This window comes from Fringilla coelebs (genome assembly GCF_963513975.1).
Source record: "Fringilla coelebs genome assembly, chromosome: Z".
Taxonomy (NCBI): Eukaryota; Metazoa; Chordata; class Aves; order Passeriformes; family Fringillidae; genus Fringilla; species Fringilla coelebs.
The window spans coordinates 57,471,082-57,497,052 of NC_140031.1; the positions used below are offsets into that span (position 1 = coordinate 57,471,082).

The following is a 25,971-nucleotide window of genomic DNA, read 5'->3' on the forward strand; positions in this document are numbered from 1 at the left end:
CCCAGTTCTTTCAGAAAAAAATCAAATGTTCTTGGTCGGTTACATCCTTCCAGAGGAAGAATATTGAATGCTTTGTGTAGCCTTCTGCTACAGGAAATTCAGTCCATTGTGCATGTACTAGAAATTATGAAGCTATTCATGGTGAACCTGAAATTCAACCTCCTCTTTCAACATTTTAAGATGATATAAAAAGTTTTTAACTGATCCATATTCTCTATGTCTTCCAGACAATTGAAATGTTGAAAACATCACAAAACAAGATGTTTGCAGCTTTGAAGTACCATGCAACAGACTATTTATATGAGGTATTGTTTTATTGTTTCTCTTAATAGTCTGAATAAAATATAGCAAATTTAGTGAAATTGAGAAAAAATTGTGCTAAAAGATTGAGTGCACATTAAAAAAGATAACAAGAACTACTTTTTTTTAAATTCCCCTTCAGAGAGGCTGTTGTGCTGTACTCTGTGGGCTAACATAGTGAAGTGATTACAGGCTTTTTTAATTAAAAAAAATTAGGTACAATTTTGTGCAGACTGTAAAGCATCAGTTATTTTTAGTGCATTTACTTATAATGATTTAGTTATCATGCACATACAAGTTTCCTGTTTAGAGCTTTCTTTGGAGAATACGCTGTGCCTTCTAATGAATTAAATTAATTACTTTCTGGAGAAATAATCCAACTTTATAGCTACTTTGGTGTGTACTAGAATAGTGATAAACAATGCTGTATTCCTTAATGATTGTAGGGAAAAGTTTTTGCAATATTTTAGATTAAATTCGTGGAGAGGTGATTTTTTTTTTTCCCCACACAAACAATGACTATTTTACAACCTCTTATCCCCAAAGTACCCTGTCATAGCTGGTTTTTACTTATATTTTCAAAGAAAGGCCGCAGACCAAATACCATTTCTCTTGCAGAGGAGCAGAGTGGTGCTTTGCCAGAAGGGGGCATTTGTAGTGTGTGAGCAGAACAATGTAGCAAGACATGATGCCTGCTGGAGTTTAGGGAGAGCAGAAGGACGCACAGAAGCGCTCCTAGCACGTAACTGGAGAATTGCAGCCTGGGAAGTGGTCCGGCTGTAGTACTTGAGGTTGAGCTACAATCCGTGTTATGAAACATTGCCCACATCCCTTTCCTTTGAGTACAGCAGTTGTTCTGTATAGTGATAGTGCCTGTGCATGTCCCTGCTGTTTTCTTAGATTGTAGCGACCAGAACTTCTTTTTCTTTTGTAATTCCAGCAGTGTGCAGTCCGTCATGCATTGTTTGTGTGGATATCTTCTCAATGTAATTCCATTCAGCTTGATCATCAGCTTGTTGTTTCCATGTTATGTACAAATAAAAGATTAGGTGTTATCAAAACGTGTCATGGGCTATATGCAAAAGAGAATTACATAGCTTTTCTTGCCTGAGTTTTGAGGAAGAGGATGCTGACATCAGGACAGCTGGAAACTTGTAGAAGAGAAATGCTGTGTGACCTGCAGAATGGCTGCTCTGGAGCAGTATAAAACTTGCTCTGTGGTGCTACCAGAAGGGGTCAATGGATGTGATCATACATTTAAAGGTATACAGATCTGACTGTGCAAGGGAGATGCTGTGCTCAAATTGCAGCTTCTGGTTCGACTCCTATTCCTAGTTGCTACCCTCTAGAAAAAGTTACATTGATTTTTCCTCTATCAATTGCATTTGACTAAAGCTTACAGCTTTTAAGAAATGCTGGAATTCAATGACCTTATATCAAACTGCTTCCTGCACATAGCTCACTCAACTGGATGCAGAATCCTGCTCCTAATATACTTGTTATGCACTTTTATGAATTCCAGGTACAGTTTTTCCAGCTTCCCTTTGTAAGTATCTTTGAAGAAAGGAACCTTCATCCTAGACACAAGAGTTACATATTTCATGCTCCTGCGTGTTGTAGGTGTGATTGCAAAGTCATCTTGGTAGTGAAAGGTTTTCTAGTGTTATAAACTGTCGATACATGCTAACTGAATGGAATTGAGATAATATCTTTCATTTGGAAGAGAAATGTGCAGAGACCTTTATATTTTCTTGATACACAGGGGTAAACATGCACTGATTGAATGCTATAGCTATTAATAATGGCTTTGAAAAACACTTTTATATATTTGAAAATGGCAAGAAAGGGTGTGTCTTATCAGACTTTATGAAGTGAACTAATTCAGCTTAAACTTTACACTTAGAACTGTTTCATTTAAAATATTTTGTAAAATACACAATTTTTCTGGTTTAAGGTTATTACCTGTGATGATAGCTCTAGGATGTATTTCTTCCACTTCACAAATATCAGTGACAGGAAACAATTTTAGCTATTAAGCTAAAGGTACCCTTAGTAAAGCTAGATAGTAGTGTTTCAAATCTCTTTCTGATCTCTGTTTTGTAATTGCATGGACTTATTTGCTCAGTAGCTTCTACTTCTACAGTAGCAGTAGCATTTTTCTTTAACCTGTTAGTCCTTTGACACGTTTTATGTACCAATTCTGACAGCTTCTTTTAATGAAGAGAAGGGTTATTCGTAGCATTTCCTGTTCGTGTTATCTCTATTAGGAAATTTACTAGCTGCCCTTTATTTATGATAAATGCAGTTGTTTCAGCAGTAACTTCAATACAGATTACCTAAACTGATACCTGGCCAGTAAAGTGTAGAAGACATAGGTCCAGCTGCCCATAGTTGTCTGCTTCTGTCTTCTGTATTCAGAATTTGTGAAAGAGATCAGTGAGGAAATGCCATGCTTTGACTTAGGCAAGAGGGACTCCATTTGATCAGATCTGTTTTTTCACAAGAGCCTTTTAAGGAAAAGATGCTACAATGACATGAGTTTTTGGTTTTTTAATTAAAATTAACTAGCACTTACAGAATTGTAACTATCCCACAAAGGATTAAATGGAAAAAGGATTTGAATTGGTGAAGTGACAGTATTTTTTTTCATTGTTTCCCATGTGTTTGTTTATTTGTTTGCCGGTGTTGGTTTATTTTGGTTTGTGGTTTTGGGGTTTTTTTGCCCCTAAGTTTTCTCTTTTTTTACAGGAAGGTTTGCAAAGTACACCAATAGCATGGTTAGTCTGGTTGCAGTCCAAGTCAGTGAGATATTTCAGGTATTTCTAGTCTATCACCTGAGATTTCTAGCAGTACAAGCTATATTTGACCTGACATCATATGTTGGAATGGCTGGGCAGTTCTGGGACCTGAAGCAACACACCTGAAGTGAAGCAGTGGGTTTACAGCTAGAGAAAAGTTTCTGGTTTTATTCATTATGTTCTTCCATGTGGCTATAGCTAGTTCTCTTTCCAATACGCCTTTTACTCCACAGACTTTTAAAGAACAACTTCTTTCTTCTTCTTTCAATAAACTTATTAAACACAAGTAAGTGTAAGTATGATTTTTCTTTGCTTCCTGAACTCACTGGTTATTCTTTGGTTCTGTGCTCTTTTTACAATACTGGGCATGGGTTCCTGTTTCAAAAGAACTGTAAGATAGTTTATTGAACTTGGTATTCAGTGAAAAGTTGCTAAACTTGCCACATAGAGTATTTCATTTTAGAATTCAATTGATTACTGTCCCTGGTTTTAGAGAAAATGAAAGGCTTTAAAAGGGCTTTCATTAGCTCATAATGCCACATGAAAGACAAGAGGCCTTGAAATATTAAAAGCAGTTGAAACTGCAGTAGTAGGAATGATACTAAATTGTTTCTGGTCGGCTTATCCATGTGTCCATTCAGGAGACCATTCCAAGTGTTAAGATAAGCACTTGTAATTGCACATTCAAAGCTTAGTTAAAGGGTAGCTAAGCATATGTTCAATTCTTCGTACTCAGGCATGCAGATTAAAAGTTAAATAGCAAATCAGGTAAATATAGGTATCTTCTCTTAAAAAGAAGAAAACACTTGAAAGCAGTAAGAGGCAGTGCACAAAAAAAATGGAGCTGTCTCTCTCATGATTTTATCACATGCCTTTTCTTTATTCAGAGCATGGCAAGGCAGAAGTTTTCCATCTGGAAATTATCACTTTGCTTTCCTCCCTGTTTACATCAAGATGAAAAGTATCATCTCAATGGACTCTTTGCTGATGATAAGTATAGGAAGCCATGGACTAGAAGTACGTAATATAATCCTTAAGTTTAGTTTAGATTTACTGTAGATTAAAGAAAAAGCTTGTGTTTATCCATAATAAGATAAATCTGGTAAAAAAAATATTTCCAGACATAGCACTATACCCTTTCTTATAGCTTTTGAAAGTAGAACATCTTCATTGCCCAAATTGAAGAAAATGGGTGATAGATATTTATTTGAGTGGCACCATAAATGAGATGATATTTGATAAATTTGTAGAGATCTCTGGATATATTTCTTTCCAGAGAAATATTTATAGAAGAAAAGCAATGATCAAAGATAAGTAAAATACCAAATCTGATTAGTTGGGAGAGGTTTGGAAGATGGTGCTGAGGTTATGTGATGTGGCAAAAAATGAGGTCTTCAAATGATGAAGGGAAATATATTCATAAAAGTGTTTGCATCTTTCTTGTGCATTTGTATTACCTTTGCTACTGGAAACTAAAGGTGTTGTTTCTTCTACATGTCATGTGTAGAGTTTGATTAGCCTCTGCAATGATTTAATCAATTTTAATATTTTCTGCATGACTTTTTCTCTGCTTTTCATCTTAGTTGATTCAACACAGAACATGATGGCTATTTCAGTACTGGATCAATGGAAGAAAAGTTTACCTGTGGAGGATTTCCTGGAAAAGTCAGTAACTTTAAGTTAAAAACATTTATGATTTCTTTGATATCACTCAAGTATTTTGTGAATTATACATTAATGATGAAAACAGAATATGAAGATGTTTCCTGACAGTAGCAACTGTGCTGGAGCTGTACACTCTATCAGATAGCTTAGAGATGGGTTTTTTCACTAAAAGTAGCATTGTGTTTTATGGAGTTCACTAGTTCTTTATATAATTTTTAATGGTTGTGTAATCTATTTGTGACATTGGAGAAGGTCTCTGAAAACTGCATGAATATGAAAATAAGCTGTTTTCCCTCTCCTGTATAAGACAATTATCTTATGTAACTGTACAAGCATAGCTATGTGACTCGAAAATATTCTTCCATACTTAGGATAGTCTGCATTAAAATATTTGCCATTTTCTAGAAAAGCCTTACTAGGACTTTGACTTTGGAAGAGGTGGTCTGTGTAGTCTCAAAATAAGCAACTCAGTTAGGTTTGTTCTATCTATAAAACTGTAGTGAAACCCAGTGATTTCAGTGAAGTTCTAACTTGGGCAGTGTTTTAAAGTTAATGGATTTTCAGAGGCTTATGCCATGTGAAACTCTTAATATTAGTTATTATCAGTACCACATGGTTATTACTTGTCAACTATACTACTTATAGCTTAAAAATTAATTTCTGAGCTGTAGTCAAAATGTTGTAAAATTTTTTTAAGATGGGTAGCAGAGATTCCCCTCTAATGCTTTACACTTGAAGTCCTGTACTCAATTTCAGAGGTATACTTATACACTGATTGTTTTTATGAGCCTTATCTTTAGATGACTAGCAAATAGCAAGATGATGTAATGCTAAGTAGTATTTAAAATATGAATAAATCAATAGGATGCAAAATTGAGAAATCAGTTGTCTGAAATGAGAATAGTAAGTACAATAACTGTAGATGAGCTGACTTGGGTGTTTCATAGATGTCAGCACTTGTTAGAGTTACTATAATGTTGCAGTCCATTTATATGGGTAGCACAGCATTAACACGTTTTAATAAACTATTGTAACTGTTTTGTCCAGATGCATGGTTAGCTCAGGAAAATCATGGGGTTTTTTTTCCTTTCTGTAGTCAAATGATTTTCCTACTTACATGGCAAACAGTAGGGAGGTTTTCTTAATAAATAACAGTAGTACTGAGGTTAGTATGAAAAGTTACAAAAAATAGAAGTGGTTTTGTTTCTTCACTTACCCTATCTTTTTCCTATTGCTGTTACTTGCAATTTCTTCATGGTTTTTGAAACAGAAGTGTACATATAACCCAGCAGCAAATTATTGTCACAAACCTTATGACATCAATAGGCTTGATGCTTTTTTAATTTTTGTGCAAGTTTATGCTGGGTGTAAACTTAAAGGACTTTTTCTTGTGGAAAAATTGGACGTGCAGTTTGACCTTGATCCAGTGAATAGAGAGAACTCTAAATTCCAATCTTCTTCAGTGAGTATGGTGATTATCAAAGTTCTTAGAGCATCTAAGTGCTGTTCATTCACTGAGGAGTCAGGGAAATTACAACATTGATTTTGCTACAGCTTAAGCATCAGGGTTTTTTTTTTTGTGTTTTTTAGGAAACCTATCTCCTCTGTAGAGTTTCAGACTAGTAATGATTTAATAGAAGTTATTCCAAGTTCAAATCCTTGCTCTCAGAGTGACACAGAAGTATCTTTTTTACTTATGAAGGATGGTTTTAAGGAAGACTCCACCCAAGAGAAATATTTAAAGATTTACTATGCCACTGAATTTAAAGAATCACAGCAAGGTAAAATGTTCAATTTGCTGTTTTCTGAGTTTTCTGAGATTACAAGGTTGAGTAATCTTGTTAACTTTTGTAATTTTATGCACATGTTCCAGAGACATTGATGAAACCATTTGGGTGATAGAAAACTTTGCAGTTGCATAATAACCACTAAAGACAGATTTATTCCCTGAAGAAGCAAGGCTTGTTTTAATAGCTCAAGAGAGATGCAAGCCAAAAGAAGTTTAAGATAGATTTCTTTATGGATATCTGTTTGAGTTAACATCATAAAATGTCTGGGCTGGCTCTTGTCTGTCTCTGCCTGGACACGGGTGAGATGGGTTTGCTCCTGTCGGGCTTCAAAGGACGAGGCTGGACTCTCAGGTTCAGTCTTCAAGGTTGTTTATTATTTCTTATCTACAAAGTTTTCTTTTTGCCCAGCCGGGGTCTGACCAGCAAGGCAGCCAAAGGCACTCTGACTGCCCACAGGGGGGTCACATCCTTTTATAACAAAGACTACGTAAATCATATTTATCTTTTGTCCCCAATACTTATCATTTTTATTACCAAGTGTAGCTTCACCAAGAACCTATCAAAAAATATCTGCATCACACAGAAAATGGAAGACATGAAGAAGGAGGAAGAACCACGAGGCAGGCCCCAACTCCCTCCATCTTGTCTCCACAACTCGCCTGTACCAAAATCTTAAATCCTGTGTTTTGCCCAGTAATTATACTATTTCTATACCCTTTAAACCCCAGTGATTCTTATATCCCCATATACAGGTGGTACATCTCTCGAAGGGTCAAAATCAAGCCACCAGGTACTTTTGGCAACATTCCAAGGCTCGTGAGCCCCCCAAGGGCTCTCTCGGTAGCTCTGGACATCAGGAGCGATGTGCTGAGTTCCCACAATAAAACAGTTTGGTGGAAACATTATCAGTATCCATCATTTCCAGGCACTATGAGAGAACAGAGAGTTATTACAGACAGGGAATCATCTAAGAAGTGAAAGGGAGATGTGGGAATAAGGAGACATTGGTATATTTAAAATAAGGAAGAAGAACAAAAAACTTCCTTTGCCCTTCTATATATATTATATATGTGTAAAATGTGTGTGTAGATATATATGTATTTCATACTGCAAATGTAAAGGATTGTGTCATATGTGGTTACTGCATCACTTCTGTCTCAGGAGAGCCATAATTTAAACTCAAAAGAAATAGAACAATATAATGTGATGGCTTGGGTTGGAAAGGACCTTTTACGGGAGTCCAACTCCCCTGTAATTAGGTCAGGTTGGTCACATCCTCATCCAACCTCACCTTGAACACCTCACCTCTGGGGATGGAACCACCTCACTACTGGGGATGGGGCATCAACCACCTCCCTTGTTGTAAGAAACTGCTTCCTTATATCTAACTTAAATTATCCCTCTTTAAGTTTAAAACTTAAGACCTTAAAGGTCTATCCCCATCTTTCCTATAAGCCTTTTTTAAGTACTGAGAAGCCACAGTAAGGTTTTCCTGGAGCCGTCTTCTCTCCAGGCTGAACATATGTCAATTTTCTCAGACTTTTCTCATAGAAGAGGTGTTCCTTTCCTCTGATTGTTTTTATGATTCCTCCTCTGGACATGCTCCAAGAGGTCCATGTTTCTTTTTCTACTGAGGAGCCCAGAGTTGGATGCAGGGTTCCAGGTGGGCTCTCACCAGAGCAGAGCAGAGGAACAGAATCCCCTCCCTGCCCTGCTGCCCAGGCTGCTTTGGATGCAGCCCAGGACACGTTTGGCTTTCTGGGCTGGGAGTGCCCATGTCTGGGTCATGTTCAGCCTCTCACCCACCAGTCCTGCTCACAGGGCTGCTCTTGATTTGTTCATTTCCCAGCCTGTGTCAATACAGTCTCATCTTTCTTGAAATCACAGTAATCTGCAACCTTTTTTGTAATATTTTTTTCTTCGTAGTTAGGGAACCTGCAATTAGATTTAGACACATATAGAGAGAGTGCATCATTTCTATGTTTAAAATTGCACTGAGCTAAGTTTCTTGGCCAGAACCTTCTTCAGAAGTTCTTTTATCATACTTCAAAGTGCAAGCAAGGAAACAAAAAAATACCTTTTGTTTTTAACAGGTATTATGTAAGACAAAAGAAAAAGCTAAGGAAAATTAGAGGTTATCATGTGAACCATAGAAGTCTAGACTTCATTGCACTTTAAATGTATTAGGATTTAAGTTTAAAGTAAAAAGCAGTTATTATTTTGCTGACATTTATATTATTCCAACAGTTGCTCAACAATTCTCTTTATTCTGATAATTCTTAGTATTTTTATCTTGTTTTATTATGTTTTTTCTTCTATTTTGTCAGATTTGTGTTTGGAAGAGGAGTTTGTTTTTATTGATAATCTTGAAAGTTTTCATAAAAAATTGCCAACTTTATCTATACTTCTGAGCAGGCTACAGTTTTTTTCAGTGAAAGATCCCCTTTTGGATTCTGAAGGACAGTTTTTAACAGCAGAGAATATTTTCAGGTACCTACAAATTTCTGTATAATATTGAATATAAAACAATCTGTATAATGCCATTAACATTTTTATGTGTGTTGTATTTTACCTTTGGAACTAGTTTATGTTTGCAACAGGTAAAGACTTCAGCTTTTCATCTTGGGGAAAAATGAGGAGGTGAAATTTATGTGCATTAAGAAAACTGGATTAATGAAATTGTCATTTTTACATTCTACAGGTGTGAAACACAATCAGGATATTAGTTTTCGAATACTGAAAAAATGTGCATCTTTAAGGGACTTAGTCCTTCCTCAAAATGACTGATTCCCTATCATGAAAGTATCACTAAATTTAGTAGGGCTAGGATTTTACACATGCTTCCATGTTCCTTTTTTTCTCCTCTCAGATGTGCTGCCAATAAATCCATGCCCTTACCCTGCTGAATTGTATTTCCTCAAGTTCAAATATTAATTATTCTTGTGGTTTTGCTCAGTTTTGTATTACTAGGTTGATTGAATTTAATTGAATGATACCTATGTCATGAATTTGAACAAACCAGTACATTTAAACAGGTATGCTATATCAAAAATGGGCAAAGTATTTTGTTAATGTACTCATCACATGTATATGCATTCATAAAGTCTGGCTAAGTCTTGTGCTGATTTACTTCATGTCTGGACTACTTCCTTTGCACATGGAAGCATTGCATGACTGAGAGGCAAGGTAAAACGGATTTTAACTGCACCAACTGTACCCATATGGTAGAACAAGGAGGAGGACAAACAATAGGTTGTTTGCCTATTTTTTCAAAGATGAACCCCAGTCTTGCAGTGAATCTTGACTGTGTGAATACTGTAAATACTCAGTGAAGAGAACATGATCCAAATTCTATAATGACTTTCAGAAATACCAGTAATGGGAGAAAAAAATGTTAGTGTGAAGCTTTACAGAAATAGCTCTGACCTCCTGACCTGTGGTTGACTAGCAAAACCATGGACCTGTCCAGGGTGGGAGTCCAGATCTCCTAATGCAGCACACAGGAAGATGCATTTAGAGAAAGGGACTCAATTAGACAAGACTTCAGCTTGAGTTCAAATTCATGAGCATCCCAAGGTGGGACTCAGAGCAGTCTAAGATATTCCTCTGATTACTCCCCTAAAAAGTCACTACAGATTTAGTGCCTGTAATGACACAAACACGTAATGAAGTGTTTTCTTTCTACCTGACAAATCTTCATCCCTGTGCTGCATGTGTCCTTGCTTTACAGTGCAAGTAGTAGCTTCATTCCAGAGTTTTACTTCAAGTGTTTTAAAGTTTTTCAGTTAAATCAGGAACATACTTTTAGTTTTCTCTTTAACTAGTAATAGGCACACTGCCTACTTTCATGCTGAATCTTTCCTGAAAATAGGAATGAAAGTGGCAAAAGATAAATAAGGCAAATAGAGTACAGAGATTTTCTGTCCAGTAAAAAAAATTTTACATTGGAAGAAATTAGATCCGCAGCTTTTGCAGAAAGTGCTTTTACATGAGGGGATTTTTGTGCTGGCAGGCTGAAGAATTATAACTAAAGGTTTTTTGCTGTAAGTGTTTAAAGCAGGCCCTAATATTAAACATTTCTACTCTGTGTATAATGTATTATTTCTTAAAAATTTTCTTTGGTTGATTACACAGACCAGTACAGCATCACTTGGAATTGCCTTCTTAGAAAAGGCATGGATTTAGAAAAACTTTTGCTGTGTATATCAAAACTATTGCCAAGAATTTCAATCTTAGACATTAGGTAATACAAAGAAGTCACTTAACTTTCTTTTATGATCTTTTAAAGAGAATGTTTGACTTTCCAAAATGGAATGAAGATGGAAGAGAGTCAAAATGAATTGCAGGGGATTAAAGAGAGTTTCTGTACTGTATCTATGAAAGATGAAGAGGTATCATCCTGTTGTTTCATACTATATATTACATTAGTGGTTATTCTATGTTATGCATGTGTGTTTGTTCACCTGCAAGTCATCTTACTGAGTTGTTTTCATATTTGCCAAATATTTCGAGCTTTCACGTTTCCAAGATTAGAAAACACTGGTATTATTTGTGGTTTTTTAATTGGATGCTGTTTTTAGGAATCTCTGCTCTGACGAGCTGTTTGTCTTGGTATCTGATGTGTTTGTAATTTTATGTAGATACTTGTTTCACTAAGAATAAAAATTAATTAGAACAGGAAGGCATGACATGACCTTGGGGAAGGGAAGGCTACAAGACATGTTCTGGGATTTGGGGGGCCAGCTTGGCTTTTCTTTTAAAGAGGTCTATTTTTTGCTCCATTTTTCAAAATTCTAAAAAACAAACTTTCAGTAAAATAAATTAGGATTGTACGTGGTTGGGAACTGTAAGTTAAGGCACACTTTTATGCTGCACTGGTTCAATATGAAGTTGTGTAACATATTTTACCCTGTATTGAGCAAAGCTTCATGTGTGCTGTGTAAATGTCAAATGATTTCTCTCCTAAGAGCTCCTAAATTGGTTTAGAATTAAATTATTTGAAGATTTTAAGGAGCTTTGACTGTGCAGTCATATGAAAGGAAATTTACTGGCCATTCTGTTGTGATTAATCTTTTTTCAGTATTTCCTGTTGCCTGTTGATTTAGAATTCAGCAAACCTAACAATGGCAGATCTGATTGTATTAAGATTCCATCATATTTGGAACTAAAGGAGGTGTTAAATTTAGCTCCAGTCATTGTAGATGATGAAGACATTTGCAAACAAGTGATCAGAGAAGGTGAGGGTTGGTTTTCTTAAGCGCTTGACCTGATTTTCCTTGCATTTGAACGCAATCAAGCTCTTTTATATTGAGTTCACTTAAAAATTACTTCACAGCTCATCAGATGAGAATTTCTGTGGATGAACTAGGACCTGTGTTACACCCAAATTTCTGGTATTAGAAAGGTCTCCTTAAGGGGTAGTAAACAACTTGCCATGTGACTCAGTCCAGGGCTACGTTGTAATCTTGAACACAAATGTAATATGAGCTGTAATTTGTGATATATAACCAATATAATCAATATAATTTGATGTTGTACTCTCTAATATGTTTCTAAGTTTACTTTCAGAGACATCCCTAAGAGGATTATATGCAGAACAGTCATACCATAAAAAATACTCTTGTTGCATTGTAACTGCAAACACAAAAGCAGATTTTTGGGGGGAAAATGGTTAAATATTTCCATGGATAACAGGATGATTCTCAATGACAGTAATATTTTCTTTAAAGGAATTTTAGAAAAATTACTGAATGCTTTTAGGCTACTGATAAATATAACTTTGATGACAGTTATTGGCTAATGGATTGATTTGTATGACAGTATTTTGTTTAGTTAAAAGAAAAAGGCATTGCCTGAGGATTGGTTTTTTTGCTGGTTTTTTTCAAAGTAAAAATAAATAATTTTCCATTTTTTGGGTGGACAGGAAGCCACTCAAAGAAGGAGGCTTAATGCTTCTGAAGATGGAGGATGTGTGCTGAACTCTGTGTCTCATAGGGCAGCAATTTGAAGTAAACCAGTCTCTTACTGAAGGCAGAAACAAAGCTTTTAAAAGTGGATATTTGACTAAAATAGTTTCATGTGCATTCCCCAATATATTCAGTATGTGTCATGTTTCAAGATGAGACTGCAGAGATTTGAGGATTCTGTACATAAAAGTCAACCTATTGTGGGTGGTTTTGTTTTAGTCCTTTCGTGATAGCAAAAGAATCTACATGCACATACTCCTAGTAGACTATATTCAGGCTACTTAGCTGTTCTGGAAATCATTGTAGTCATAAGATCTTGGGATAATTCAGATAGTGTCTATACAATATTGTGGGGGATTTTTTTTGTCACTTAAGGGACAAGACTGAGCACTGCTCTAATCAGCTAAAACATCTGGAGTTACTAAGCATGACTCATTTTTCATAACAATATATCATGGAAGTTCAATAAAAAGACTGAAAGGTCTGACAGGAAAAATTAATAAATGGTTCATTTATGGCACCTTTTAAAATCTGTTTTCAGATCTCAAAGCAGAAATTACATGCAAAATAGAAATTTCCAAGTACTGTGCCATTCCACAAGAGGTTTGCTCCAGTATTAGCACAAGTATGTTGGAATTCTGTGAGTCAGGTAGGAAGATCTGTATAAATCAAAGGGTGATATTTAAGATAAATTCTTCAAGTAGTTTCTCTAGTATTCTGTTTGTGGGAGAACATGTACTACATAGGTAAGAAGACTCACTTTATGTAATCTATTATTTTCTACTCGCACCATAAGGAGGTGGAAATGCCATACTCCTTTGTAGAGCTTTATAGTCTAAACACAAGCAACTTTACAATTCCTTCATATTGTTTTTGGCTGTGAGCAGCAATTTGATTTTTAGATCTTTTTTTATCTAGCAACTCATCTACTGAGAGAGGGCAGATGAAAGTTAAGGCAGATTGATTAAAATTGTGGAGTTTAAAGTTTGTTAAAGTCTGATATAAATGCTTTCAAAAGAGGGTGGTGGAGAACAATTCAAGTAGCAGTGCTGTGTTTTTAAGTTCTAGAGATTGAAACCTCCTATGTAGACATCCTGTTTTGCAAATGGTTCAGTAATTATGTGTGATTGGGAAATTATGCCAGTGCTGTTTTCTGCAGAAATAAACTCTAACTGCTGAGAATTTGCTAATGTGCATTGAATCCTTGCTTCTCCTGCACTGAGATCAAGAAATGCACCCTGTGTGTCCAGCTTTATTAGGTTGAAAACCCAAGTCATGGTGTTTACACCATCGACCAGTGCTGAGCAGCTTTGGTGTCTCACTGCTCAGCCTAGTTATCCAACCTTAGTTAAAGTTTTTTTGGGTTCCAGGTGTAACCTTTCAAAATAATGTACAGTCTTTGCCAGCCCTACTATATTCATAGCTAAATTCTGGCTGACTAAGCAAGGCAGAAAAATGGCTGTGCTGGTGACATTTTTCATTTTTCACCTTTCATTTAGTGTAGAAGGGCATGCACAAAGAGTAACATTTACAAATAAATGTGATGGGAGCATGATGATACATGTCGCATCCTCATGTATATACTATCTATGAAAAGATCTATCCATTGTTGCATTGGACAGTAGCAGTATTATCCATCAGTGCTTGTTCACTTTATAGTTTTCCATACAGAATTTACTAAAATACTCAAGAAATTTTGAGTTTTCTCTAGACCAAGACCTTTCTTATTGTCTTAGTTCCAACAAGTTTTAAATTCAGCTGATAGTTGTCCCCTGCAGGCTAATAGTACTAATAGTACCATGCTTCAGATACTATATTGTAGTGGAATTTTGGTTGGAACAATCATGTCATTTCAAAGTGTCTGATATAAAAGCTCAGTGCAAACACACCAAGTTCCTCCAAGATAAAGTTAGCTTATTTTACATCTGGAGATTATTGTCTAGCATGATAAACTGTAATCTGTGTCAGCAGTCAGCTCTCTGACTGCTCTTTACTTCTAAAGCTTACACGCAGGAGGGGCTTAAATGCAGTAGATCTGACTCTTCCCCTGTTTGTAGTACTAATAAATTGACTGTGATCTTCTCTAGGTTATTGTCCATTCTTCTGCAGTGAATGAGTGGTCAAGTCATCTTGAATTGTCTTTTAAAGAAAGTGGCTGCATTAGTCCTTACTCTTTACAGTTGCTATCTTAGCTCTTCTGTTGAGTCAGGCAGAATTCTGTTGTTGGGCTGCAATCAGCTTCCATCTCTCTCTCACTCTTTTTTTTTTTTTTTTTTTTGCCAGAATAGACTCAGGTCTGTAGGATAGAGACCTATAAATGTGTGCAAGCATAAATAACTAGAAGACTGTCAGGTATCTCAGCTGAAACCTGACACCCAATACAGAAACTTCTATCAAGCAGTCTTCTCTTTCTAATTAATTTTCCTCTTTATGAGTTACCAGAAGTGAAATATATTTGCTTGAATTTAGTGAAGAAGCAGTCATAGGACTAAGCAATCTTTTTATAGTCACTGAGTTTCTTTAAAAAAGGCATTGAGACACAAGATAGTTCTCTGAGTCAGCAGTGTTCTGAGAAGGGGAATGTTACTGTGAGTGTAGGCAGAGTTTAACTAATGTGGCTGATAAAGAATTCCAGTCTCAAAGGCATAAATAACAAGACAAGAGCAAATATGAATAGTATTGCTAAAAGAGAAAGAATAGTTCTTTTTAGATAACAGCAGGTATTTTTTCTCTCCTGAGACTAGCTTCTGTCCTGTTCAAAGTAAAGTCCTAAAATTGTTGCTCCTACAAAAACTGGTTTGTGAGCTGAAGTTCGCAGGATGAGTTCATTGAACCTTTTTTGTTCTAAGTAGGAAAGAAGTTTTACTGTCTGGAAGTATGTTGCTTTATTTTGTACCCTCTTTAATTTCTTAGCTTTTTCCCCCTGCTTTTCTGATATATTTGTGTCCTCTGTCTTTCTATCACTGTCCCTTACCCTCCTGCCTAACAATCAGCTTGTTAGGTCCTTCAAGGAGAAGCAGTGAGCAGCTGGACAGGTGACTGATTCATAGGCTGCTTTGTGCCAATTTTCCAGGCAATGTGGGTATGATGATTGCATCTACTTGCTGCCTATTGGAATGAATATTGAATTCATTATAAGTGTTTTTCCTTGTGGAGGCACTGACTTTTTCACAATTTTTCTGCCTTAGTTTTCACAAAACATGGAACAAGTGTGGTTTTTGTGATTTTTACTTTTGGGTTAGTAGAATGCCAGAGAGATTAATACCAGGGCAATTGTGTGAACCACTAAAATCAATGGAGTTGCAAATTTGTAATAAGACTTGAATAAAACCCAATAATCATTTATATGTCCACATTTAATATGATTGGGAAGAAGAAGAAAAGAATGTTTAAAGTGACTTGTAGAGGACTTTTAACATACCAGGTTTGTTTGTATGCTGCTTAAAAAAAAAAACCCTGTTGTAATTAATTTCAATGATTATCCCTAGAAATTTCTATGAGAACTAATTCTGCTTGAAAGAGATTGTTGTTTTTTGTCTTTTTTTCATTAAAATCCTGACTGTTTTTGAAGTTCCTGAGGCTGTTCTTACAGCAACCACAATATTGCCTATAGTCTCTCTCCCACTTAATTAACTTCATTTATGGAGGAATCATCTAAGAAGGGTAACAGGCATAAATATCAAAATCTCAGCCATGGTACCTAATGATTTAATTATGATCTTCTCTGTGAAGTGTATATACTCAGAACTACATCAAGGAATGTGATCTACAATTGTTTCCCCAAAATGTCTGGAAATTAGATGTGAAGTAATTGGGGCATATAGGTTATTGAATTGTCCCAGGAAAATATTTTCTATTTTAATCCAGAACTTTTGTGTAAGATTCAACAGCATGTGCATTTCATTCACAAGTAGCTTTGTGATTTTGATTTTTATTTTTGTTTTGGCTGGGGCTTTATGCAATTTCCAGCTGAATATATTCCATATTTGAAAGATGAAATGGAAGTGCCTTTAACTCCTCCATGCAGACAACAAAGATCATGGGTTAATTTTCTGTACAGAGGACTTCAAGAAGAACCTATTTCTCTCTCTGGTAACAGGTAATGAAACCTTGGTAGTGACAAATTCTGTCATAAATCCTCAAAATTAATGAAAAAATAACTTCACAGTATTTATGAATTGGTACTTACATTCTTTGAGCTGCATACATATTGTGTTTTGTGTGAAAGAGTGATGGAATGCACAATCCATATGTGTGGTTTTCTAGAGGAGCCGAGGGAAAAAGGAAAGGAAGTTGCTTCTGTAGGCCTCTTTCTCTGGCGGGATTTTATAGCCTGAAAATCCAGTCTTGTTTTTGCTGTAGGCAACAGTAAGTATTTAAAATATTTAGCAAGCATGTGTATGGGCATATTTATATCTATGGCAAGCATATATGTTGCACAAGGATCACCTGCAAAATGTCCAGAAGAGATGTAGTAAGAAAGTATTGTCTATTTTGGGGATACCCTCCAACAATAGATTTCAGGCCTTTTCATGCCAATAGATGATTATGATTGCTCCATCTTCTTCTTCTCATTTTATTTGAGACTAGCGTTTCTTGCCTTGCTATCTTTCTAACATATGCTGGAAGAATTTCAATATCCCTTAGGGACAGGGGCCATGGTCTAGACAGAATTTTCATTCAGTGCTGCTTTACTTCATGACACTGCCCTGATGGCTCCTCCTCTTACTCTTTCCTATTGTCCTCTGTATGGATAGGAAAAAAAAAAACCTCAGGAATGAGTGAATGAATGAATGAACTGAAAATTTAAAGCAAAGTATATATTTTTTTAAAAGATTTATATAAATCAAAATTCAACAGATAATGCTGCTAAACTTCATACCTGCACATTTTTTTTTATGTTCTTCATAGTATTTTGATTGCAGAGCCCTCTAGGGAATTCTTAGAATCTTTGGTATGGCAATCAGAGAAGTATCGGGATAATATGAGCTCTCTTTTGCTTGTCGGTAAGGATTTCTAATTGATGATCAATTTCTAACTGATGTTTATAAGTTCCATGTACATGCAGAAATATAGCAGAAATGATGTTATATTACAGAGCACATATTTGTGCCATTGAAGTTTATCCAGTTACTGTAACTCTGTGAAGTTTGTATTATGTGGTTCTTTTAGTACATACAAGAAGTTAGAGCACGGCAACACAGAGGTTGGTATGCCATGTATCCTTCTATGGAGGTAATTTGAATTAAGCAAGAGTTTTATTTTTTTATGACAGTGTTCACCACTATTATATTAAATAACTAATAGTTGAAATTTGTTAATATGTTTAACTCATTCCTGCGTGCTAATTTCCGTTAAACAATATTTCAAAATATGTAGCAATCAATTCAATAGTACTGTTAAGGGAAAATAATATTGTAATTTCAAAGAGTAGAAGAGAAGTTGAATACACAAAACCAAAACAAGCTGCAGGCTATTCATGAAAGTGCCAGAATATATATTACTACTATTCTTTCATTTCCCTTTATTTGCCTTCATTTTACAAGTCTCAGGATTAAGTTATGTATATTGACTTGTTTTGTTGTCCAATTCATTTGTACATTGATTTATAGTTGAAAATAATGTATGATATGCTCATTACTGTTTCAGTTAATTTTTTTCCAGGTAAGGATTATGATGTCTTTGTAACCATGACAATAACCCACAGATAATTAACAAGATAATTTGTAACTTTAGTAATGCAGCTATGCATTATCAGATTTGAAAAAAAAAAAATTGAAACCCTCACCCCTCTTACTCACAGAACTCAGAAAAGCCACTTCTTCTGATGTTAACCACTTTTAAATCTATTGATGGACACAGAGTTATAAATGGAAGTATGAATAATAGATATATGTAATAGGCCAGGAGTACTTGGGAGCTTTCATTTCCAAAAGGAAATTCTGTTTTCTTCTTTCTAGATTATTGATATTATATGTTAATTTCTGATTCTTTTGTAGAGCATCCAGATGTTAACCTTGCACATCAGCATCATTCACTGAGAGAGCTGCAGAAAAAGCTGCTGCTTGAGGTTGAAGCACCAATGCTTGGTTTACTAGAGGAGAGCTGGTGGCTTCATAGGGGTTTAAATCCAGCAGCTGTAGAAATTTTGGAACAATTCAATATGGATGGAAGTAATGCAAACAGTCTGCTTACTACAGAAGTAGAAACATTCACACAATTTACATCACATCAATTAGAAAGTAAGCATCTTCTTTTTTTAAAAAAGTGATAGAAAGGCAAAGATAGGAACTTAAACAGAGAATCGTGCAGGGAGTTACAGATCTCCAAGAACAAAGGAAATTAATTTTTTCTTATTCTTAAGAACAAAATGTTTTACATTAAAATGAAGGAAGAGCACTAGTGCAATTAAGGTGTACTTTAACTAGCTTAGAAGAAATTGGAGGAAGAAAATTGTTGAACTACACAAAGTAATTTTTTTTCTATTACTGTGCAGATGAAGTATAGCCTCCACCAGTCATTTTTTAATAAAATAGTTTCATACAGGATAATTTCTTAAGAAGTAGTAGTTTTGCCTTGGAATATTTTAATAAAGCAGATATTCACTTGGTTCTACCTGCACAAGGTCAGTGGGGGGAGTATGTTACAGTGAAAGTTCCTTTTTTTGTGATGTTGTAGTGGGTTTTTTATGCAGACTATTTCAAATTTGAACAGCTCGTCCATGGACTTCTTTGCATACTTGTAATCAAACTTCAACAAAAAAAAGCAAAAAGTAATTCAGATTTTGTTGTATAACTATGGCCACACTGCAAGGCACCAATTGTGCCTTGGTTGTGGAGCTCCAAGGATTGACAGTAACATGATACGTTAGGAAACACATAGACACTACTCATGTGAGATCATTTCCAATTAACTGCTTTTTACATTCTTTAATTGTTTAGCTACTGTGCTTCAGATGGATGTGCAGCCAAAATGCAAAAAAGTTGTAGTTCTAATGAAGCCTATCTTCAAAGGGAACTGTTTTCATTCTTCTTTTTTCCCTCTAGAAAACAAAAATTGTCAATTTTTCTTCCTAATGAAATATATTGCATCTCAGTTTCTAGAAATCTAGCATCAATAAATCCCATGTAGATGGTGGAAACTTCAAACAATAGCATGGTCTTCTGTGTCTTAATACTGTGCATTTTTACTTAGGACTAGTCAGTGCAAGTTTTCTGAAAAGGGATCCTAGCGATCTGAGAAGGCATAAAGAAGTTTGTAAAAATGCCTTCTCTGTAAATTATCCAAAGTCTTTAATTCCAATGAGGAGAAAGAATAGAAAAAAATCTGCGTCACAGCATATAAATTAAATTGTATTTTTTAGGATGGCTTGAGGAGAAGAATTCTGTGACAAACCAAGAGCTGCTTTCTGCTGCAAGACATCAGTCAGAGAAAGTAGTAAATCCTGACTTGTCGCTGCAGATTCAAAGGCAGAACTTTGCCATGAGTGCTCCGTCACCTGCCAAAATTCACAGTACAAGTACATCTGTGACAGAGCTTACTGGAGGCAGCATAAGCAAGATTAAGACAGAAGAGGCAATTTGCTTCTTAAACCAAGAAAAGAAAACACCCAAACCATCTGAATCAGACAGCTGTAAAGATGTGTCTTCTAAACTAGACAAATCATCCTGTAGTGGAAAGCCTACATCACTTGCACTTGCTTCTAAATGGGCCAATGATGATTCTGATCTGAACAACTTTATTATGATGAGATCTAAATATACAGTCACCCAAAGAGAGGAAAAAAATTATGTAGATAGACCTGAAAAAGGTATGTGAACCAGTTTATTCTGCCATTTTTTCCAGATACAATTATTCTCTATTTCACCAGTTACAACAGACAACAGATGCTAGTTCATCCTAGTGAATTATTTGAAGTAAATTGGCAGCATTATTATGGTCTTAAATGTAACTGAATTTTTAGCTAAGGATCTTACCTTTTTTGTTTTCCTTTAGATATATTAGAGGATTTTGGTTGGTTGGTTTACTTGGGATTACTTGGGATGAGCTGGGGGTGGGGGTGCTTTTTTTTTTTGTTGAGACACGATTTTTTTTGTTGGAAGTGATATTTAATAAAAAAAATATTTTGAGTTTTTTCCTATTCTGACAAAGTAACTGTAAGAACTTATTTCAGGAGATCTCTTCCATCCATATGTTCTAAATTGTATCTCTTGGCCACTTTGTAGAAGTAGTAATCCTCAAATTCATTGTAGTTATCAAATAGCACATATCAGTACTCACTTCTGTAGCTAGGAAATGAACAGAAATTGCTCATCTGAGCCAGTAACATTGGTGCAAACCCCATCAAATCATGAAACAATGCACTTGAACAGATATTAGGGAAAACAGAAAATTGTTGGTAGGCCTGTTCTTGTTGATGGCAGTACTTGGGAAAGAGTATCAGGTTATGTGTTCAGCATTGAAGGAGTGCAAAATAGCAGAGAGAAAAAAAAAAAGGTAGAAGAACTTTCTTATTTGTTTTGCAAAAGAGGTATCTGTGACATGATGTGGCAGGTAACAGTGGCATACCTCCAAATTCACTTTTCAGAATATAATTAAATGTAAAAAATTTTTGAGAAACTTTTTGGACTTGTATGGCAGAATTTTTACAATAACTTTTATCTGTGTTTTAGTTAATGTCCTAGCATTAAAAAAAAAAAAAAAAAAAAAAAAAACAAAAAAAAAAAACCAAAACAAAAACAAAACCCACACAATTGTTACATAAAAGCCTCAGCAATAGTTCCTGTAGAGTTGGGATGATAATTTTAATTGCAAGCTTACGTAATCTTTTGGGAGTAATTATTTTTTTGTAAAATTTATGTGTTTCTGACACTGTCGGAGATGCATAAAACTTCATGGCGTCAGAAAGCAAAAATGCAAATTTTAGAAGTCACCGAGGTACCTGAAGTTTTATGCTGTCATCTAGTGGACCCTGACCAGAACTGCATCGCCTAACGAGGACTCCAAGAGTATTGAAAGACAAGCTGTCACGTTCACTAGTAGGCTTGGGAGGGTTTAAGAAGATTCGGTGCAGATTAGGGCATGTGTACAGGTAGACCACAGTGTGCAGATCAGTTACACCTGACATATAGAGAAGCCATTGAAATACAGAGGTCTGTGATAAGCCACATCGATGTAGGAATGATATAAAACATTGCATCCTTTTGCATTCAAGTTTTTATCAAGGGTCATTTGTACTCTAACTGAAAATTAGAAAGGCCAGCGGTGCTTGTAAGGCCTTTTCATTGTTTGACTTATTTTTTTTAAGATATCATTTTATGTAATGTTTAGAAAATATGCAGGAAGGTAATAGTAGAAACAACTCAGTGATCCAGTTTTGAACCCCTGCTATCTTTTCAAAATAAGGCAAGTTATCTAAGCTAACTAGAATAAAAATTCAATTTTTCTTTGCCTTCTGTCTCTGTATTATTAGTTTGTTTGCTGAGGAAAGTGGCATTCTTAAGTAGAAAAATCAATAATATTTATAAGAATGTTCTTATTCAATAAGAAACCCTCTCACAGAAAAATAATTGGAAATAAAGAGATAGAAGAAGCTTTGTGGCCAAAGTTGAAGCTCATGCATCTGTATGTATCAAGAAGAAGGGAAAGCTACTTAGAAATATTAACAATTTGCAAAAGATAGCTAGATGACAGGAGAAAAATTATTTTCAATATGCAATTCTTTTTATCTTTTTTTTTTCAATTTGCAACTTGTATGTGCTTTCTGCATGGCTTAAAGTATCTAAACTCTTCTACTCAGACTCACTGATGTATTTTTCATAGTTTGAGCTCCTTATGGTCATCAGCATCTTTTCTATCATGAATGTTTTTTCTCCATATAAAGGCATATGAGGTTTCCTATGGAACTATATTATAGACCAGTAGTACCAGCACCTTAACTTTCCCAGCTCTGTATTTCTACCCTCAGGAAGAGCAATCTGATAATGCCTGACTTCTTGGGCTGTGAAGGCTGACAGGGCCTAATCTGGTTTTGGGTCTTGTGGATTTTTGTGCTGTATAAGCCCAGGAAAACAATAAAGAATTCATGAAGACAAAATGTATGTTTCACAGAAACAACTTCATTTGAAAGCATTTTTGCATGTAGAGTCATTTATAGAGCAGTTTTCTTATTTATTGAGCTGGTTTTGTGATCCTAGCTAAATATTCACTTGTGGCTTCATTATTTAGTGATACAGCCTGAAGAGCAGCGTATGAGTGTTCACAAAGAGGATGATTCTTTTTGTGAGACTGTAAAGACAGAGGAAAAACCTGAAGAGAATAAAGACAGTATCACTGTCAATATTCAACCATCAGGTATACACTATTTTGGAAGTGCTTTAGCTTCTCCCAGGTAGTAAATGACACGACCAGAGGAATGGCATCAAGCGGCACCAGATGAGGTTTAGATTGGATATTGGGAAAAACTTCTTCATTGGAAAGGTGGTCAAGCATTGGAACTGGCTTCCCAAGGTAGTGGTGGACTCATCATCCCTGGCAGTGTTAAAAACACCTGAGTATATGGCCCTTGGGGACATGGGTTAGTGATGAACATGGTGGTGCAGGGTTAGCAGTTGAGCTCAATGATCTTACTTATTCTATGATTCTATATAGTTTTGCAATAGAATTTTATATAAAATAGTACTGCTCAGACAAATACAGAAATTATTAGACTTAGTCTCTTCTCTTTGTGGCTGAAAGTATTGCAAGTAGATGGATATTTATTTTGGCACAGAGGTGAGAGCAGGCTATGGAGCTCCATCTTAAGACTAAAGAAAATTGCATGCAAGCTAAGAAAAGTGGGGACTTAGAGTTATGTCTGATCAAAATTAGCAGGCATGAAATCTCTTAATGCCATTTAGTACTTTCCATTTATTATTTGGCACATTTTTGTCTGAGTAAATGAGAAATGGGGATTGAAGAGATCAGTAGTCATTTTGATAGGAAAGGTCTTTAACACAATAGAAACCAGCAATGGATTTTATCTCAGACATGACTGGGCCTTACCCCTTGAACTCTGGCTGTTGTACGAGGCATTGTATCAAAGAACATAACTGACAACAGTTTTCTCATGTAGTAGAAATGGTAGAGGAGAACCTAGAAAATATTTATCCAAGCTATAATATAGCCTTAAATTAAAAATACCCAGCCCTAGGAAGTTGTAGTCCTAGCACAGATTAGTTTGGTTTTCTGTGGAAATGCATTCATTTGAGCCATGTGCTTAACAGGATTTTCTTTCACACAACCAGTGAAAGAGTAGAGTAGTATTTTCATCTGTTCCCATCTGAGATGGGAATCATAGCTTTAAGCTTATTTTAATTTTTTTTTTCTAATAAACTTTGAAGCAAAATTCCGTTAATGCAACGGGGGAGTGAAATTAAAGCATTTCTGCAGTAAAAACAAAAATCAGCATTTTGAAAATTACTATAATGTAGAAACAGGCTGCTGTAGAACAACTGAATAGTAGAACAATCTTAGTGTGAGTCACAGGAGTGGAAAATTCTAGCTTCTCCTCATGCTTCTCCATATTATCAAATGCATGGAACAGTGTGGTTACCTGCAGTGAGGATCAGCTGATTCCTACCACTCAGGAGACTCTGTGGCAAGTTAACTTTTTTCCATTAATGTTTCAGCTTGCATGAACAAGATGAAGTTGTTAATGTTTTGCTAGGTCTTTTAAATATTCATGTCCAGTAGTGGTATGTGAAACAAAACTTCATTATTATGTTTTTTTACTGTGTTATCCAGAAAGCCAATGCCAGGCATACTGCCTCTTGGAAGAAGCAGCTGTTCCTGTACTAAAAGATTTGACACACCTGGGTGTACTTGCTTCTGTTACTTGGAGCTTTGACAGTGTTAAATTTGATCATACACGTTTTTTCTTAAAACAGCAAGAGAAAGTGATATGTGATAATTTTAAACAAGGTATGTCTTTAAAACATCTGTTCTTCTTTAAAACTAATACAGATTTAAGTGGTGAGACAAAGTTTAAGATATTTTATAAATTAATGGTAAATCTTTTAACAGTTTATCTTAGAGACTTACAACAACGGATCTCCTCTTATATTTCCAAAGTGTCTCCTCATTCAACATTACATTTATTAACCTCAATATTACAATACAGAAGTTACAATTGGATTTCAATTTAAAAGATTTTACATATGCTTCAGAAGTGTTTCTATAGCAAACAGTGTTCTTTTTTTTTTTTTTTTTGTCACACTTGCATAATGTCAAATAGTATGTCCACGTTAGAAATGAGGACAAAAAAAAATCTATAATACTTTGGTTTCCTTCTGACTTCATTTCTCTCCTATGTGGCATGTGAAATCCCTATAAAAACAGAAAGATTAGAAGGAAAGTCATCAAAGTCAGTGACCCCTTACAAAGATTTTTGACTGTAAAGAGAGTCAGGAAAACTTCATAACAAAATAGAGACTGGTTCAAGGAACATTTAGGAAGTTACTTGGTATTTTGTGTTATTTTTTGAGTTGTACAGCTCATGGTTGAGAACTAGTTGTAAGGATAATATAGTAGGCTGTCTACTACTTGCCAAGTTTCTATATTATGTAACAAATCATGGAATAAACTCTTGCCACCTCAATTTCATTACTTTCTCTGTTGAATGGATTTTTCTCAAAGAAAACATTAGCAACTATGAAATGACAAATGAGAAGGCAAACAAAAAGAAACTGTAGTTGGCCCTACAGAATGACAAACTGTGATTAATAGAATTACTGTATTAAAATTATCAGCAGCAGTGTTTTCTTAATGCAAAGGAGTTTACAAAAAAGCAAACACCATCTTCACAAACATGAGGGATAAACATGGTATCTATATCTGTATCGGTGAACCACAGAAAGGAAAACATTCATGAGAAAAGTGTACAGAGAATTACTACTGCTTCTCTGAATCAAGGAAAAAATATGTAAGAGTCTGCATTTCAATTCAAGATTAATTTAAGAAACTTACTTCCTCTCAAATGCAGTGTACATGCTACAGAAATTGCATTTTTCCCCAGCTAAGCAACAGAAGAAAGTAAGAACTTTCTTTCTTGAAGGTCCACAGAAACAAGAGAGAAAATATCCAATTCATTCCTAATGAATATTTCTCTGTCTCTGTATGAGATACAAAAATCTCCCTAGTAACATACTTCTTTTATTTCCTTCCTGGTTTTAAATAGTTTCACAATATCCAGTCTTATTCCACTTTCCTCCAGACCATGCTGATGTATTTGTTCCTTAATCCCTGAGTGAACATAGAAAACAATCACTTACTATGATGGTAGTGATCTATTAGCAGATTACTATTCCCCTGCTGGTCTTTTATGCATCAAATATCACCAAGTGCTCCACTGTTTCATCATAAAATGGTTTCTTACTGTGTTCTGTTGTTTATAAATTACTTGTATTCCTCACT

General features: G+C 35.3%; 1 protein-coding gene across 1 annotated transcript in view; it reads left to right on the top strand.

The window, feature by feature from the left end:
• Positions 1 to 263: 263 nt before the first annotated feature.
• The window catches only part of SHOC1 (shortage in chiasmata 1), a gene marked incomplete at its 3' end in the record, with an annotated part of 44,302 nt that continues 18,594 nt past the window's right edge, over positions 264 to 25,971 (top strand). Inside the window, exons 1-13 of the mRNA XM_084224726.1 lie at positions 264 to 305; positions 3,986 to 4,115; positions 4,682 to 4,763; positions 6,354 to 6,544; positions 8,881 to 9,043; positions 10,842 to 10,944; positions 11,634 to 11,790; positions 16,489 to 16,618; positions 17,431 to 17,525; positions 18,519 to 18,761; positions 19,883 to 20,329; positions 22,747 to 22,872; positions 24,304 to 24,480. Coding sequence (XP_084080852.1) covers positions 3,989 to 4,115; positions 4,682 to 4,763; positions 6,354 to 6,544; positions 8,881 to 9,043; positions 10,842 to 10,944; positions 11,634 to 11,790; positions 16,489 to 16,618; positions 17,431 to 17,525; positions 18,519 to 18,761; positions 19,883 to 20,329; positions 22,747 to 22,872; positions 24,304 to 24,480 — 2,041 coding nt within the window. The 5' untranslated portion in view covers positions 264 to 305; positions 3,986 to 3,988. The remainder of the gene's footprint in view (positions 306 to 3,985; positions 4,116 to 4,681; positions 4,764 to 6,353; positions 6,545 to 8,880; positions 9,044 to 10,841; positions 10,945 to 11,633; positions 11,791 to 16,488; positions 16,619 to 17,430; positions 17,526 to 18,518; positions 18,762 to 19,882; positions 20,330 to 22,746; positions 22,873 to 24,303; positions 24,481 to 25,971) is intronic.